A 15,555-nucleotide genomic window follows, 5' to 3' on the forward strand; every position below is an offset into this window, starting at 1 on the left:
GTGATGAATTCTGCAATTTCATTGCAGAAGTTCTCCAAATCATAAATAAAAGCAAGTTGCTAGAGGTGACCAGGACAAAACATCATGTCACACCAGACCACTTCCCATGACATTCCTGGTGGACAGCCATGGATTCTGGAAAGGTTTTGTTTAAAACACCAGAGCTTTAAAACCGTTACCCAGAAAAATAGCTTTACTTCTTTCTGAGAATTGGAAGAGTCGAAAAGGATAACAATGCTCAGGGGGCTGGAGATTTAGCTCAGAGGTTCTGCCACCTGCCTCACAAGTGCAAGGTCCTGAGTTCAATCCCCGGTAACCCCCCCGACCCCTGCCCCCAGAAAGAATAACCATGCTCAGTAAGGTTGTTGGTTAAGATTTTAGTTTCCAAACACATCTGCTCCTCTCTTCTCCTTCAAGATTGCACCTCACACTCTGAACCATTTACTAGCAACCTACACAATCAAAAAGAATCAGGCACCTCGTGACTATGTTCAAGGGATAGTTAGCCACTTGGTGCCAAAGCTTCTGTTCAAATACAAAGTATGAGGGAAAGATGCTGCAGAGGGAAAGAGGCACAGAAGACAAAGTGACCAGCGGCTGCAGGGAGCTCAAGGTAAGAGAAAAAGAGGGAGAAGATACACATCTCTCACTGGGAGAGGTGACCCTGCTCACTGACGTATCTTCAACTCTACCCACTTTTCCCCTGGGAGAAGAAACTGTTGGGAAACAGATCCTATCTTTGAACATCTCATAGCAAAAGTAAAACCACAGATTGACACTTACATTTCATTTGCTTGGAGATGGACTTGTTTGGTTCAAGCCAGTGCTGGGGAAGAAAAAAAAGATTTTGTCAAATTACTTAATAACTAAAAGGCATCCCAAGTTATAGCCATGTCTCCACAGATATTCCTCAGTGCTCCACCTTCTGAAGACAAAAATAAACAACTTGGAAATAATAATAACACTGACAAGGGGTGTAAATTACAGAGGGTTAAGACTTTCTGAGTAATATTTAAGTCATACAGTTACCAAGAGGACAAGGGAAAGAATATGTACTGAAGTGGGATGTTCTGGTAACACTGCTTGGCTCCTAAGTGATTCTTGGAAAGCCACAGATGGCTGAAAGTGTGGAGTGTTTGATAACCCTGACCCTAAAGAGTCACAGTCCAAGGCAGCATCACACCCAGTTTCTCTTCCAGGACAGCCTCCTCTAAGACAAATTCTGGGCCAAGTCAATATGGTGTCCATCACACACAAAGGCAATTCTTCTTTTACAATAGGAAGGAACGAATGGTTTTAAAGACCTTATTTTCAGAAGTCTAAAGTTAGCAAGGAGAAACATCAGCTCCAACACAAAGCAAAGACCCAAGTAGCTCATGTTACTGACAGGCATTTATTTTCAAATAAAACTTGTCCCAGTGGCCACCTGTCCTTGAACCGTGTGCAAAGGTCACTCTGACACACTGAGAGCTGGTAGCTTTTGAAATCACTAATCATGATGTCCCTGAGGGTGCTCTTATAATGTCAGGAAGAGTCGCTTTCTACACCTGCAGTGTGTGAAGATGATAAGATGGCATGCCACTGGGTATCTATCATGAGGTCAGGGAGGCCTCCCTCAGGGGGCACCTGCCTGCTTAATGCTAGAGAGGAAAGAAGGCAAGGAAACTTGCCATCTGCTGAGCTCTTGCACCTGCTCAATATCCCTTGAGGTTCTGGACTGTCCTTATTATGTGATGTAAATGCACAATCCTAAGTTTAATAAAGTTGAGTGCTTACATTAAGTACCAGCTGTCCTTCAAGAAGAGTCTCCACGTGCTATCTTACTTGGTGCGTGCAACCGCACTGTTTACCACTGAGAACTCGGGGGATCATAATGTTAAACAACTCATGTGACTTCACCCAGCGAATAAATGGCGATGCCAACCATGCAGCAGGATTCCACAGAGTGGAGCTTGAACCTCTCAGCTCTGCAGCCTCCCTCCCGCCAGATGAGTCTGCACTGTGATTCATTATTCTCTTTGATGAACTCTCCCTGACTTCTCCGAAACTGGAAAACTGAATGGCCAAATCCATAGTTTCTAATCCTAATCTGGGGTGTCAGGTCTCTGCAGTCTTCAAAAACAAAGACAGAACACTCTCAACTGTTTCAACATTATGGAAAGTCTAACCAAAAATCCATACATCGCTCCCCAACCCTGCTGCACAGATGGACTGACGCAGCAAGTTTCTTCGCTTCTGGCCAAAATTATGTAAGCTCATTCTGAGAATCCTCATCATCTCCTTTTAATCAGGAATCACACAGTTATAATTGAACAGTGGACAACTAATTCACTATATTACTTACTAGTTATATAACTTTGTTCAAACTCTTTCAACTTTTAATATCTCAGATTTCACAACTATAAAATGAGAAGAGTAATAGTACTCACCTCACAGAGTTGCTGTGAGGGTTTAAAAGTTTAAAAAAAGTTAATAAATGTAATATACACAGTTTTTGGCATGTAAAAAATACTCAATACCTATTTGCTTCTGCCACTGTTTTTATTTAAGAAGTACAATTTTATAGAGTCATATCTTTCAATATATGGGCTTCATGGAAGAGAATAATAAAAAGGATCTCTCATAATTAAATTAATTTTCTAGAAACAAAGAAATAGGATACTTCAGAAATAAATCAAAAGGTTGGAAATATAAGTAAGCCTTCCAAACTCTCCTTGCTTTCACAGTATTTGTCTTTTCTCTCCCTAACTTCAGTTTGCCTCTCCACCATCTTTCTGACTCCAGGAATAACAAGTCAGTTTTATTTTGTATGCTCCACCAAGACTGAAAGAAGGGTTCCAATAGTAGGTGGGAGAATGAGTACTAGGATGGATTGGCTATGTCTACTGTCCACTTAGACTGGCTATGTCTGCCATGCCACTATACATTAGCTATGTCTAGCTATGCCTGGCATATTTGTTATGCCTGCTGTCCACTTAGATTGGCTATGTCTGCCATGTCACTATAGATTAGCTTTATCTGCTGTGCCATTATAGATTGGCTATGTCTGCTGCACCACTATATAGTGGCTATGTCTACTATGCCACTACAGATTGGCTATATCTGCTATGGAGGGATAAAGAACATTTAAGGCATGATTGCAAAGTACTTGCTCTCTGTGTCCCAAATAAATTATTTATTCCAAATGAGCGGGCTTCCTCACTGTCCTGGGAAATATGCCTTGCATTTTCTAACCAATTCCTATTATCCCTCTCCTCTTGTTCTATTCATACTCAACCCTTGCCTTTCAGGCTCTGTGTATCTAAGTTACTCACACACACAGTATGAATACTACTTACTTTTTAAAGACAATTATTCTTTCCCAATGGGATAGTCATGGGGTAAGGAGCCCTAGAGAAAAATGACGTTTCAAAAGATTATAAAAAATAATTTCTTCAAATATGGCCAAAATCAACTTGTTAGTATGCATTAAAACAAAGAAATAACAACAACAAAGACTAACCAGCCAACAGTGCAGCAACTCTTACTCTCCCACGTAAACCAAAAGGTACATACCGAGGATTTTCACTATGATTCTGTACAAAATTACCAAATTTTAAAAGCAACATTAATGGTAATCAACAGTAAAACAGGTAAACTAACTGTGGTCTGTTCATGTCCTGGATGATTCTGCAGCAGCGTTTAGATTAGGTAAATCTCCATGTATAATATGGACAGATTTGTACAATACAATGTAGGATTAAAAAGTGAGCTGCAAAATGTAAACTACGTATGGATGCAGTCAGCGTCCAGGGGAGCCTGGCCACACCAGACATCTGTCAGCACTGTGGGAAATATGAACTCCAGGGGGACCACAGTTCCAACACAAGCTCTTGCTCAATTCCTTCTGATGTAATTGTTTCCCCAAAGCTGGTTCTCTTGCTGTGACAAAAATAAGTACCATGAAAAAATAGGCACAGAATAAGCAATGAATGTGACAATTTCTAATAAGATCTTGGGGTGCCTAACAGGTATACATCTCCCATTATTAAGTAACTGCAGTTATTGTAGAATTAATTTAAAATACTCTTTTTTTGAAATTTATATGTATAATGCTTGAAATAGCTATTAAGTCGTTATAAATACTTGTACTAATCAGAACTGTTAGATATTTTCCTAGCCTATGAACTCCATAAAATAATTACAAAGACACTAAGAGAACCATACATTGAAAAAGTTTTGGAAGATCTGAACTTTTTCATCATATATTAATGTTTTATTCTTAAATGAAACATACAAACATATAATATATTCAAAGACCACATACGTAAGTATCTAAATGTATTTTTAAAGACCGGAAGTGATACGCTAAAGTCATTTCAGTAAAAAGTGGACAACAGGGGTGGGAAGCAAAACGTAGCAGTCTGCATCAAAGGAAACCATGACCTCAGTATTTTTGTGACATTTCATCTGTGATACTTTAATCTTTTTACATATATTGGTTCATCACATGAATAACTCAAAATAACTTTTAAGAAACACAGAAAGCGGGGCTGGGGATTTAGCTCAGTGGTTCCGGTGCCTGCCTTGCAGTGCAAGGTCCTGAGTTCAATCCCTGGTACCAAAAAAAAAAAAGAAACACAGAAAGCAAAGCTCTATTCAGAGGACGAGGGTGATTTCTGGTAGGAATTGTATACATGATGGTCAGACACTAAGCCCAGCTAAGCACCCGGGGAGTGACAGTGTGGTCAGGCCCAGAACCTAGCAGGCCTGGACTCGAACCCCAGCCTTGTCACTCACTAGCTGTGTGACCACAAGAGAGTGTCTGGGTTTCCTCAGTCACATCACCCTCATGAGACCAAATGGGTTAATTTGTGAAGAAGACCTTAGAACCAAGCATGGTGCTGTGGTGCTTGGTGAAGGCTCAGCAAGCACCAGTTGTTCCCACAATCTTCACACTGGTGGAGACCGACTCCTCAGCTGGGGGAACAGCAGCTCTCAGTGAATCCACTTTCGCTGTCCTCTTCCTCCCTCCTCTCCACTGGCCCTCCCCTTCTACTCCACATAAGGAGATAGATTATCTGTAAAATTGCAATACCAGCTATTAGCACTTTGCCTCTCTCTTCATTCCCTCCTTCTTTCTCTTCCTTCTTCTCAGTCTTCGTTATGAGTTGGCCAGTGAAGTTGAGCATGGACTACACCAACAATCCAAGCTATTCCTGGAGGTTCAGATAGATTACACTCGTGTGAAAAAATAACAACCATGATGTGTTATCTTTGGTAATTAAATATGAGGCTTAAAATATTTATTGTGTTGCTTTTTGCTTTCAATTGTTACTTGGAATATATGGTATTTCAGTTTGGAAAAGAAAAATGTCTATTTCCTTATTGGAAATTGATATTCTCTAAAAGAGACAGAAAGGAGAGCCTGACAACTAAATAGCTAAATTTGTGGCTGGTTTACTACAACTGAAAACTGTATCCTCAACTCCCGTGCAGAATAAAAATTCCAAAGTCTAAGGAAGCTAAGACCCCAACATTATTGTTCAGAATGAACTCAGGAAGTTGGGTGAACCAGAGGATGTAGCAGTGGTAGGTGAAGGCACAGGAAGGAGTGTGTGGTAGATAATGTCAGGCCTCCGGGGTCTGTCTTCTTTGAGGTGGGCTGCCCCTAGGTTACTGCAGCCCATTGCAGGTGGAAAACGCAGCCACTCTGACCTACCCTACCCTCCACAAGCCAGGAAAACTCCTAACTAAAGGTTATGGAACACAGGTGGGGTGTAACTATCTCTGCTCCCTCGCCCTGGGCAGGACTCCAAGGCGTGACCTACTCTGAGCCCAGAGCTGCACTGTGAGGCGGGGAGTCACCCTCTGCTCGATTGTGTCGAACATCACACACTTGTTTGGCCCCCTTGCCTCTCTGTCTCAGTCCCTGGCTTCCTTACAACTCTTTTCCTGGAAACTCTTCCTAATAAGTCACTTATACTAGAATTTTTATCTCCAGGTCTGTTTCAGGGAACCAGATCTAATGCAGCTTTCCTAACTTTCTACCAACAACTTCTCTTCAGGTGTTTAAAATCCTCTCCTAGGAAGTTTGTTTGTTTATTTATTTATTTATTTATTTTTTGCCTTAAGCTTAAACCCTGTTAACATGCAAAGCCCCTGTGAGGTCCCAATTTAAGAGAGTTTTATATTGACAATCTAGCTTGACCATGTTTCAAGCCCCTTCTTAGAATAAATTTATTTCGGTTGAGAGCAGCTTAAAGAAAAAGAGGGTGAGTACAAGGAAGGTAAATAAAGAAAGGGAAAAGCAGGAAGATTCACAACCCTTCTACATCCTGATGTCCTTATCTGCAATCTCAGTGTGGAGGTTGGAGCTAGTTTGAGAACTGCTCAGATTCTTTCAGCTCTACAAGTTTACCTTCTATGAACTTGAAGGATAAGGACATTACCAAAGTGTTTCTTCCTTTTCAGTTTTTCTAGGCCCAGCTCCATTTAGCCCCAAAAGACCATTTTTTCTACCCTATCAAAGAAATGGTGCATATCTTTCATGCATTCTAATTTTGGCTTGTTTGGAGAAAAAGAAGGCATATGTGAAGTAGTGATTTTTAGCCAAGTAGATTGATTTCTAATTTGGTAGCTGCTGAGACCAAAAAAAAAATGCTTCCAAAAGTAAACAATTTTAATATAACACTTAGTTATCTCCAAATGTGTGGGTTCTGTTGAAATTGCTTCTGTCTATGATTACAGAATAAATTACACATGTCTCTGTTATCTTCTTAAAACCCTTGGTGCCCTAAAGCACAGTAATCTGGAGCCCCAAGAAATGTGTTAAACCATCTATGGGGCTGTAAAAAAAATGAACGTACCTTTATAAGCAGGAGGTTGTTTTCCTCTCAGTAGTAACTAGATACCAAACCTCACCAATTCCCATCATGTCCCTAAAAGGACTGCCTGATTCTCACATCTACCTGCACAAAGTACAGAGTAACCTAGTCCCTGTATTATGTAGACAGTTTATGCCATTTACAGGCTCTCTGGTTTCTGTAGGGGAGAAAGAATGCATCTGAATGATGCAGTCTTGACAATGTTGTGGATGGTCAGGCTATAGCCAGGCCTTGTTATCTACCCACAGGCACAAGAGACTCCACTCTGGTTTCCATAAGATCCATGACCCAAGAGCAGTAACAATCTGTAGAGCAGGAATGTTCAAGTTACTGTCCAACTGGAAGTCAGTCTACGTAAGAAAAACTTTATTGCTACTGTGTAGTGTTTTTTACCCCTTTAGCCATAACTGATTTTGTATTTTAGAGTCTCAAGATGGGCAAAGTATAAGTGATAGTCAAGAGAAGAAACACTGTACAAAACAGAGGAAGGGACAGAAAGTGTAAGAAAGCATAAGCATCCATTCAAGTATCCAACAACCTCCAACCCCTTCACCAATTTCAATGCTCTCTAAGAGAGGTGAGCGTGTGAGCGTGTGTGTGTGTGTGTGCACACACACATGTGTAGAGGATCAGAGAGATCAGAGGGTAAATACTTTAGGGTTTGTGTTCTATTACTGTGTCGATCTGCAACACCTCCTCCAGGCCTCCTGCATGTGCAAAGTGACTGGTTCCTGGCGCACTGCAGTAGATTAGGCCACTGATGAGGTCAAAGCTGACTTACTGCTAGGAGGTGGGGCCTGGTTGGAGCTGGGTCACTGGGGTGTGACCTGGAAGGGAACACTCTTGTCCCAGGCTCTTTCCTGGTCTCTCTGCTTCTTGGATGCCATCGTTTGAGCACCTTTTTCTCTACCATGCTCCTCTGCCATAGTGTTCAGCCTTAGACCCAGCCAACTATGGCCTGAAACTCTGAGCCAAAATATACTTTTCCTTCTTTAAGTTCTGGGTATCAGATACTGTGCTCCAGCATCAGAAATGAGATAAGATCGTCCACACAGTCTCTGTCACAACTACCCAATTCTGCTTTTGGAGCATGGAAACATCCACAGACCATACAGAAATGAATAGGAGTAACTATGTTCCAATAAAACTTTATTTACAGAAACAGATGGGGGGCATCATAACCCTTGGCCTCTGCTGTACATTCCAGAAATTCCTAGTGTATACTCAAAGAAAAAAAGCAGTAACAGCCTGAAAATGTAATACCCAGTAAAAACAACTATCCTTGATCATTTTAACAGACACTAAGATACTAAAAAGCAATCCTAAGAGACATTATGGGATTCTTTAAAGCTTGTTACTATGGAATTTATCACTGTGTAACATTCGCTATCATGCCACATAAATTTACTAACAACATTAAGCTGTTCTAACGTCAAATATCATCTAGTTGCTCAACCCATGGGCCTATTCAAACTTTTTAAAGCATGGAATATAAGATCAGTTATACAGGTTCATAAAATGGATGAATTATTTTAAACAGCAATGCTATGGCACAGATACTATTTGTATCATCAACTTTACAGATGCAGAAACTGAGGCACAGAAAGGTAAGGATGCTCAGAGTCATACAAACACCAAATGGAAGGGAAAGGAGTTGGTTCAGTCCTCCTAGTGTTGGGGCTGAAGGCCTCAGAGGTAGCCCTTCAGTCCCCAGCCCCACCTTCATGCTTGAAAATGCAGCCTGCTCCCTCTCCCTTAGTCTACTATCATCCTGACCTTGAATGCCTCCTTCTCTCCTCATTCTGTTCTTTCTGCCCTGTTCCTTGTCCATTTTCCTGGATGGTGTCTCCTTCTGGGTCACTCTTTAAAAAATAGGTATTTCCTAATTTTCATGTTCTCCACTCATTCTACAGTCTTTCTCTCTCTCAGTTCTATAGTTCATCCCCAAGGCTGTGAAGTAACAAAACTTCACTGACTCCAAACTCTCATCTAGGACCTAAAGCTCCTTGTTAAGCTTCAAACCCATATTTTCAATTGTACAGAGAATAACTCAACTTTAACATGCCCCAGGGTCCCAAACTCAGCATGTTCAAAACTTACCACTTTTCTCCAAAACTTGCTCTCTTTCTTGTGTAACTTATTTAGTGACTGGCTGAATTTTTATTCAGAGCCCTAAATAGCCATGTAAGTTCAGACACCCTGTAGGAGTAGCCATCTGCAGAGGTCCTGGAGTTACGTGCAGGAAAGTCTCCCCCGAGTTTACCTTCTAGCCACCCCTACCAAGGCACCAGGCATGGGATGAAGGGATGCTGAACCCTCCAGACCAGCCACTGGGTGACCAATGAATGACCCTAGTCAACAGAAGGAACCAAATCACCGAACTGAGCCTGTTCAAATTCCTGGCCCACAAAATTCTGTGATATAATAAAATCATGCTGTTCTAAGTCACTAAATTATGGGGAGATGTGTCACCCAGCAACAGAAACTAAACTCTAGCTGATCATTTTCATCCTGCATGCACACGACACACTATTACCACTGAACTCTGAAAGAAGTCTGCTGAAGCCTGAAACAAGAAACAAAACTCTGCTTCAAAGTCACTTCCTAACCTATACTTTATTTCTCCAAGTTATGCAGCATAGTACATGCTAGTCTTCTTCCTGGTTTGACTTAAAAGCTATTTCAAAATCTCCCAACCTACTGCTTTCTACTTATCTCTGATGTTCCTTGGCTGCTAAAAGCCTCCCACAAACATTTCTCTCCCTAATGAGAGCCCTTAAGCCCTATTCCTCTAACATCAAGAGAGGAAAACCCTCTACACCATGGACATTCCTGTTTCTATCTGACTCAAACAGGAATAAAATGGCATTTTCCACTTATGCTTGTAACTGCTTCTGACCCAAACAAGTTCATCAGTTTGTACCTTTGGTTCTGTGCTAAGTGACTTCCAGACCATAACCTTTCTTTAGGTGTCCCACTCCCTTCCCAGAAGAACAGCAGATGTAGACTGAGTCAATTATGAGCAATCCATTTAGTTAAAGAGTTATGCTTTAGATCTAAAATGCCCCCCAAATGTCTCCCAGAATGTCTCACGGTTGGTAAATGGATGGGGGAGCACTGTACTCATTCATCCACAATGAGTAAGTAACTGAATGTGCTGTTAGGAGGAGGGGACCACCTAGAAGGGGGCCACCGAGGGCAGGGCCCGGAAGGGTCTATTCTTGTCCCTGGCTCCTCCCTTCTCTCTCAGCTTCCCGGTTGCAGTGGGTTAAACAGCTTTCTTCTGCCAGCCCTTCCACCATGCATTTCTGCCTTGGAGCCAGGTGCTCATGGACTGGATCCACGAGACACTGTGAGCCAAATAAACCTCTCCTGCTTTAAATTGCGGGTGTTGGTACTGTGCTTCAGTGACAGGAATGTGACTAAGACAAACACTAAGCTCTGCTTTCTGCTGAACAGATTCTGACAATTTCTCTAAATCTGAGGATGTTAATACCTTGGGCCACAGCTGACTACCAGAGAGTGCATGCCGTTTAGGATGTTTGGACCACGCTGTCTCCCTTGCAACTTGAATGTCTAGAGTCCTTCCTGCAAAGACAAGTTACCTGTACAAGCCCCCAGTGCCACAAAGGCATCTAAGAAGTCTTGACTTTTAACCCTCTTAATCCCTAAAAACAAAAGAAAACTCATTAAGCAGAAAAATCTATAACCAATGACTTGCAGCAGCAGTACAGCCCCACTCTTTAGGTACCACTTCTGTTCCTGGTTACACGAATCTGTGAAGGAATTATCCTGAGGAGCAGGAAGCAGCTCTCAGTGGCAGGAGCAGCTGGTGGGACATAATGCTATCTGGCTTCCTGGCATCATCCGCAGACTGAAACCTCAAATCAATGGGCTGATTTTTATTCTATTCCATGTCCTCCTAAGGTGTCTCTAGAAAAAGTAAATTGCTCTAACATGAACAAAGTCTTTTCCCATTATTAACAAAACTCACTAATAGGCTCACTAGTTCTTTCTGGCTACCTACATAAACACCTCAGGGCTGTAATTATATCAGGAGGCATCGAGATTCACCCTGTATTTGCATGCATGACTTTGTAGTCATCCTCCCCTTAGAAAGCACATTAAACCCTCTGGTGTCTGGTAGTCAGGCGACATGCAATGCCCTATCTCAGGGCACTTGAGGATCCTGCCTCTAAAGCTGAGGACTCCCCAAGTGAATGCTCTGTCTTTGGAGATGAATCAGTCATCCTTCCATCAGTTAAGTCAATGACACTGATGCAAATGGGTTCGGTACATGCTTGGAAATAGGGAAGTTCAAAACACTGGATGCAATCTTCCTCCAGCCCACGAACCAACCACCTATACTGAGTCCTGGTATTAACTCCTCCTCCAGCTGGGCTGCAGGCTGAAGCACCTCCTCAGCTCTGAGGCACTGGGGTGGCTTCCTTAACCAAGTCTGGGGGAAAGGAAGGGTAGAAGAATAAGAGGGGAAATGCAATACAGTGGACATTTCAAACCATAGCCACAGAAACTAGAGTTCCGAAACAGCTTATTATTTCAAAATCTCATTTTTCCAATGGAAAGTTACCCAAACATCTGAGCAAAATTGATGGGAAGCATATGCTGGATTTAAAAACAAAACCTGAACTCAAGCCAGGTATGCACCTTCCCTTGGAATTATTTCTTTTAAGACTTCTAGACTTATTGTCCCAGCTTCCTCTATCATTAAAATGGAGAAAATATTATTCACCTTTTCCCAATCTTATCCAACTAAGATTATATGAGTTCTCAGAAGATAAATGTGGTGAAACTCAAGGGGATTTTTACTGACTTATGTTCAGTCTATCTTTCCCTACATCAAATAAAGAAATAACGGGAGTTCGGGCCTTCACTACTGAAAAAGCAAAAGATAGGCATCACCTACAAATTTGGTCCTTACCACTTTCAGACCATATGGAGTGTGAGCCATCTTGTCAAACATATGCTGTTCCAATGTAATAATGCTAAATATTTAATACTCCACAATAGTTTACTGTCCATCGAGTTGGGAAGAATCACAGGCAAGCCATAGCGGAGGTAAGTTCCACTTTAGCTTCTCTAGCTCGCTTGGTTTTCCCTCTTGCTTGATCTTCTACCCAAATTATTCGTCAGTTTTGCTTGCCATTAAGAAAAAGTACAGAAGCTGGTCAAAACCAACATCAGACGACTTGTCTCTGCTTACGGTTCTTATAACCAGCAGGCCTTTGTGCTTCTGAGCCTATTTTTCTAATTATGGAATGGCCACTTTCTGCCTTCTCCTTCCAAAGATCCTAATAGAGCTTCATCCCCACCACTTTCCAAGGAAGTTATTATAAACCCTTGGAGGGGTGCTAATCTTGGCTATTTTTCCTCACCTGCATAATGATTGTAAGAATGACAATCACAACAATCAATAATGAAAACAACAAATACCAATTGGTCAGCGTATGCCATGTGCTAAGTATCTACTATATGTACCTTATCTCTTATTTTCATATCAGGCCTAAAGGAAAGTGTTTTAGGGTGTTGTATCCCTCAGAAGAAAGACTCAGATAAGTCAAATAACTTGGTCAAGATCATATAGCTTCTTAACCAGCAAAGATAGGATTTCTAAATCAAATCTTTCTGAATCCTAACTATGCAGTGATGTGCCAAAACCCCTTTGTGACTCAGGCAGAAGCTACATTCACATCATATCAAAAGGCTATAACATCTGAAAGGTGCAGAGAAATAGAAGTTTTCAGTCACCCCTCTGAGCTATTTAAGTGGCTACAAGAGATACAACAGTTTTGTTTTGGAAGTTGGCCTTCATTTTTGTCCTTTAATTTACTACTCAGGTATGGACATTAAAAATTAAGCTAAGCAGGGCTGGTGATTTAGCTCAGTGGTTTCGCCGCCTGCTGCACAAGTGCAAGGACCAGAGTTCAATCCCCAGTACTAAAAAAAAAAAATTAAGCTAAACAAAGTCAAAGTGTAAAGAACAACAAAGTATATCAACTAAAGATTTCTTTAACCTTAAAAACCTTAAGATTTTTTAACCTTAAAAAATAATTTAAGATGTAAAAAGAAGTTGCAAAATGAGTAGAAGAGTAAAAAGAGTAAAACCTTCATTCACCGTCCCTTAATGCTAGCACCTTATATAACTGCAGTACAATTATGAAAATAAAAAGACAGTAAGTAGCACAATAGTATTAACTAACCTATAAACTTAACCCAGACCTTGCTCAGTTTTCCCAATACTATATTCTTTTCAGTTCTAGCATCTAAACCAGGATCCCACATTGCTTTTATGTGATGTCTCTCCAATCTGTGATGGTTCCCAGTCTTCCCTTGTCTTTCAGTACCTTGACATTCTTGAAGAGTACTGGTAATACTTTTGGAGAATATCCCTCACTTTGGGCTTGCCTGATATTTTCTCAAGATTTGGCTGAGGTTTTGCATTACTGGGAAGAGTGTCACAAAGACAAAGTGACCTCCTCAGTGTGTCACACGGAGGATACATGATATTGGCGTTTCTTCCTCTTGGTTAATCTTGATCCTTGGTTGAAGTGGTACCAAGTGCCAGGTTTCTCCATTGTACAGTTATTATTTTCCCTTTTGTATTTGAAAATTGTCTTTCAGGACAGGACTGTCTTTCAGGAGGAATGTGGATGCTTTGAAATTGCAAATTTTCTGGTTCTCCTCAAATTTCTGCCCACTAATCTTAGTATTCATGGATGAATCCCACCTGCAATGATCATTACTGTGTTGTTCTAAAGGTGTTCTTCTCTTTCCTTCATTCTGTCTAAATCTATTAGTTAGAATTCTTCTGTAAGAAAGAACTGCACAGGGCTGGGGATCTAGCTCAGTGGTTCTGCTGCCTGCCTCGCAAGCACAAGGTCCCAAGTTTGATCCCCGGCACAAAAAAAAAAAAGAAAAAAGAAAAAAGAAAGAGCTGCCCATCTTCTCCTTCAATTTCTTAATTCAGGTATTTTATACTAGTGCACCCATGGATATTTATTTCATTCTGCGGTTTATAATGTGGTGTTGTTTTGTTCTGGTACTGGGGATTGAACCCAAGACCTCTGCACTGGGCTGCATCCCCAGCCTTTTGCTTATTCTTTACTTTGAGACAGGGTCTCACTAAGTTGCTAAGTTGTCAGTCTGGGCTCAAACTCACAATCCTCCTGCCTTAGCCTCCCAAAGTGCTAAGATTACAGGTGTGCAACAGCAGGCCTAACTGTTCCTTCTTTCTGTAACTCTAATTATTCCAGTTTTGGCCCTTTGTGTTCCGTACAGTTGGCATGGGCCTTCCCTAGTGTCCTAAACTCCTCTCTTCTCTTCAGCTGGAAGCAGCTTTCTAGAAAAGCCTAAAGTGACTTTCCCCTGTCCTGCTCCAGCCAACACAGTGGGGATAGTCCTATGTCTACCCACATACCCACCAGTTGGCTGGTTTCCTAGAACAAGGGCATCACAAGGGCCCTGGGGGGACCCCACTGTGCCCCGTAGCCTGGGACCTTCCCCGTACAGTAGACTGAGATGAAGTTGGCTCTTACCCTCTGCTTCTCCGGGTCCACATAGCGAAGGCCAAAGTAGTCCTTCTCCAGCAGACTGTAGTAGGTACAAACGTGGTCGATGAGAAACTGCCCTTTGGTCTCCCGCTGCAAAGGAAGCACATTTCAGTTCAGTCAGTGCTCACCTGGGCTTTCACTCTGGGTCTCCTCATCCCATGGGTCTGGACTTAGAGAAGTGGATTTGCTCACTCCAGTCCCTGAGCGGGGGCTTCATTCAACTCTTAATCACTACCTAAGTGAGTAGCACACATTACAATGTGAGCCATTATACAGACACACACACACATGAAACCAAAGAACAACCAAAACGTGGAGCAAAAGGGATAGCCAACAGTACCTTGCATAGATAAGATGTGTCCCTGCTCATTCAATTACATGCCATATAGTTTTTCTACTGCTGTTTGTTGTTTGTTTGGGTTTTTTTGGTACCGGGGATCGAACTCGGGACCTTGAGCTTTCGAGGCAGGCACCGGAACCACTGAGCTAAATCCCCGGCCCATCTAATGCTATTTATGACTCCGAACACTGGCTTCACAACTCAGTATCTTGTGGGATTCACGTTTGCAAGCCCTCATGTTACACACACTGTGCCCCTGGCTACTTGTTCTAACCCCTTTCTCTTGGTCCTCACCATGGTCCCGGAGAAAGAACCTCATTTTATATCTGAGGAAACTGAGCCACAAAGGGATTCAGGGACTTGCCCTGGAACATATCTGGAACATGTCTGGAACATGGCAGGATCTGAGCTAGGAAAATGGCTGCAAAATCTGGGTTCCAGCCTATAGGGAACAGGGGAAGGGGACGTTACCAGAACCTCTGCAGTAAGTCCTAGTCTCCTGTGAGCCATGGCAGTACATGGCGAATTACAGGAAAGGTAGAAAAATGAGACTTTGAGGAGAAGCTGAGCTTTGGGTCTGATCAGTGCTGCTCTGGGCAGCAAAGACAAAAATCCCCAGCTTACAGCACTTTTTATTCAGTACATGGGGAAACAAATGTAACAAAAGAAATGCAGAGTTCAGTACTTCACTTTGGGATAAACAAGGTGTAACAAAAGGCTGGGGGCAGTGGAAATCTGAGAACAATGAGAAACTAAGCAGATGAAAATGTGGTTCCTC

The 15,555-nt window shown here is 41.9% G+C and overlaps 1 protein-coding gene across 6 annotated transcripts in view; it reads right to left on the minus strand.

Annotated features, from left to right (window-relative positions):
- The window catches only part of Frmd3 (FERM domain containing 3), a 293,817-nt gene that overhangs the window by 147,163 nt on the left and 131,099 nt on the right, over positions 1-15,555 (minus strand). For all 6 annotated transcript variants that reach the window (XR_015448771.1, XR_015448770.1, XR_015448768.1 and 3 more), the window contains exons 2-3: positions 14,423-14,527; positions 784-826 (exon numbers count right to left, since the gene is read on the minus strand). Coding sequence is in view for 2 of the 6 variants with exons in the window: in XM_013078760.3 (XP_012934214.3) it covers positions 784-826; positions 14,423-14,527 (148 nt within the window). In the remaining 4 variants the exon portion in view is untranslated. The remainder of the gene's footprint in view (positions 1-783; positions 827-14,422; positions 14,528-15,555) is intronic.

The sequence above is a fragment of the Heterocephalus glaber genome, unplaced genomic scaffold (genome assembly GCF_053883595.1).
Source record: "Heterocephalus glaber isolate CG9 unplaced genomic scaffold, H.glaber_assembly_v1.0 deba00000546, whole genome shotgun sequence".
NCBI lineage: Eukaryota > Metazoa > Chordata > Mammalia > Rodentia > Bathyergidae > Heterocephalus > Heterocephalus glaber.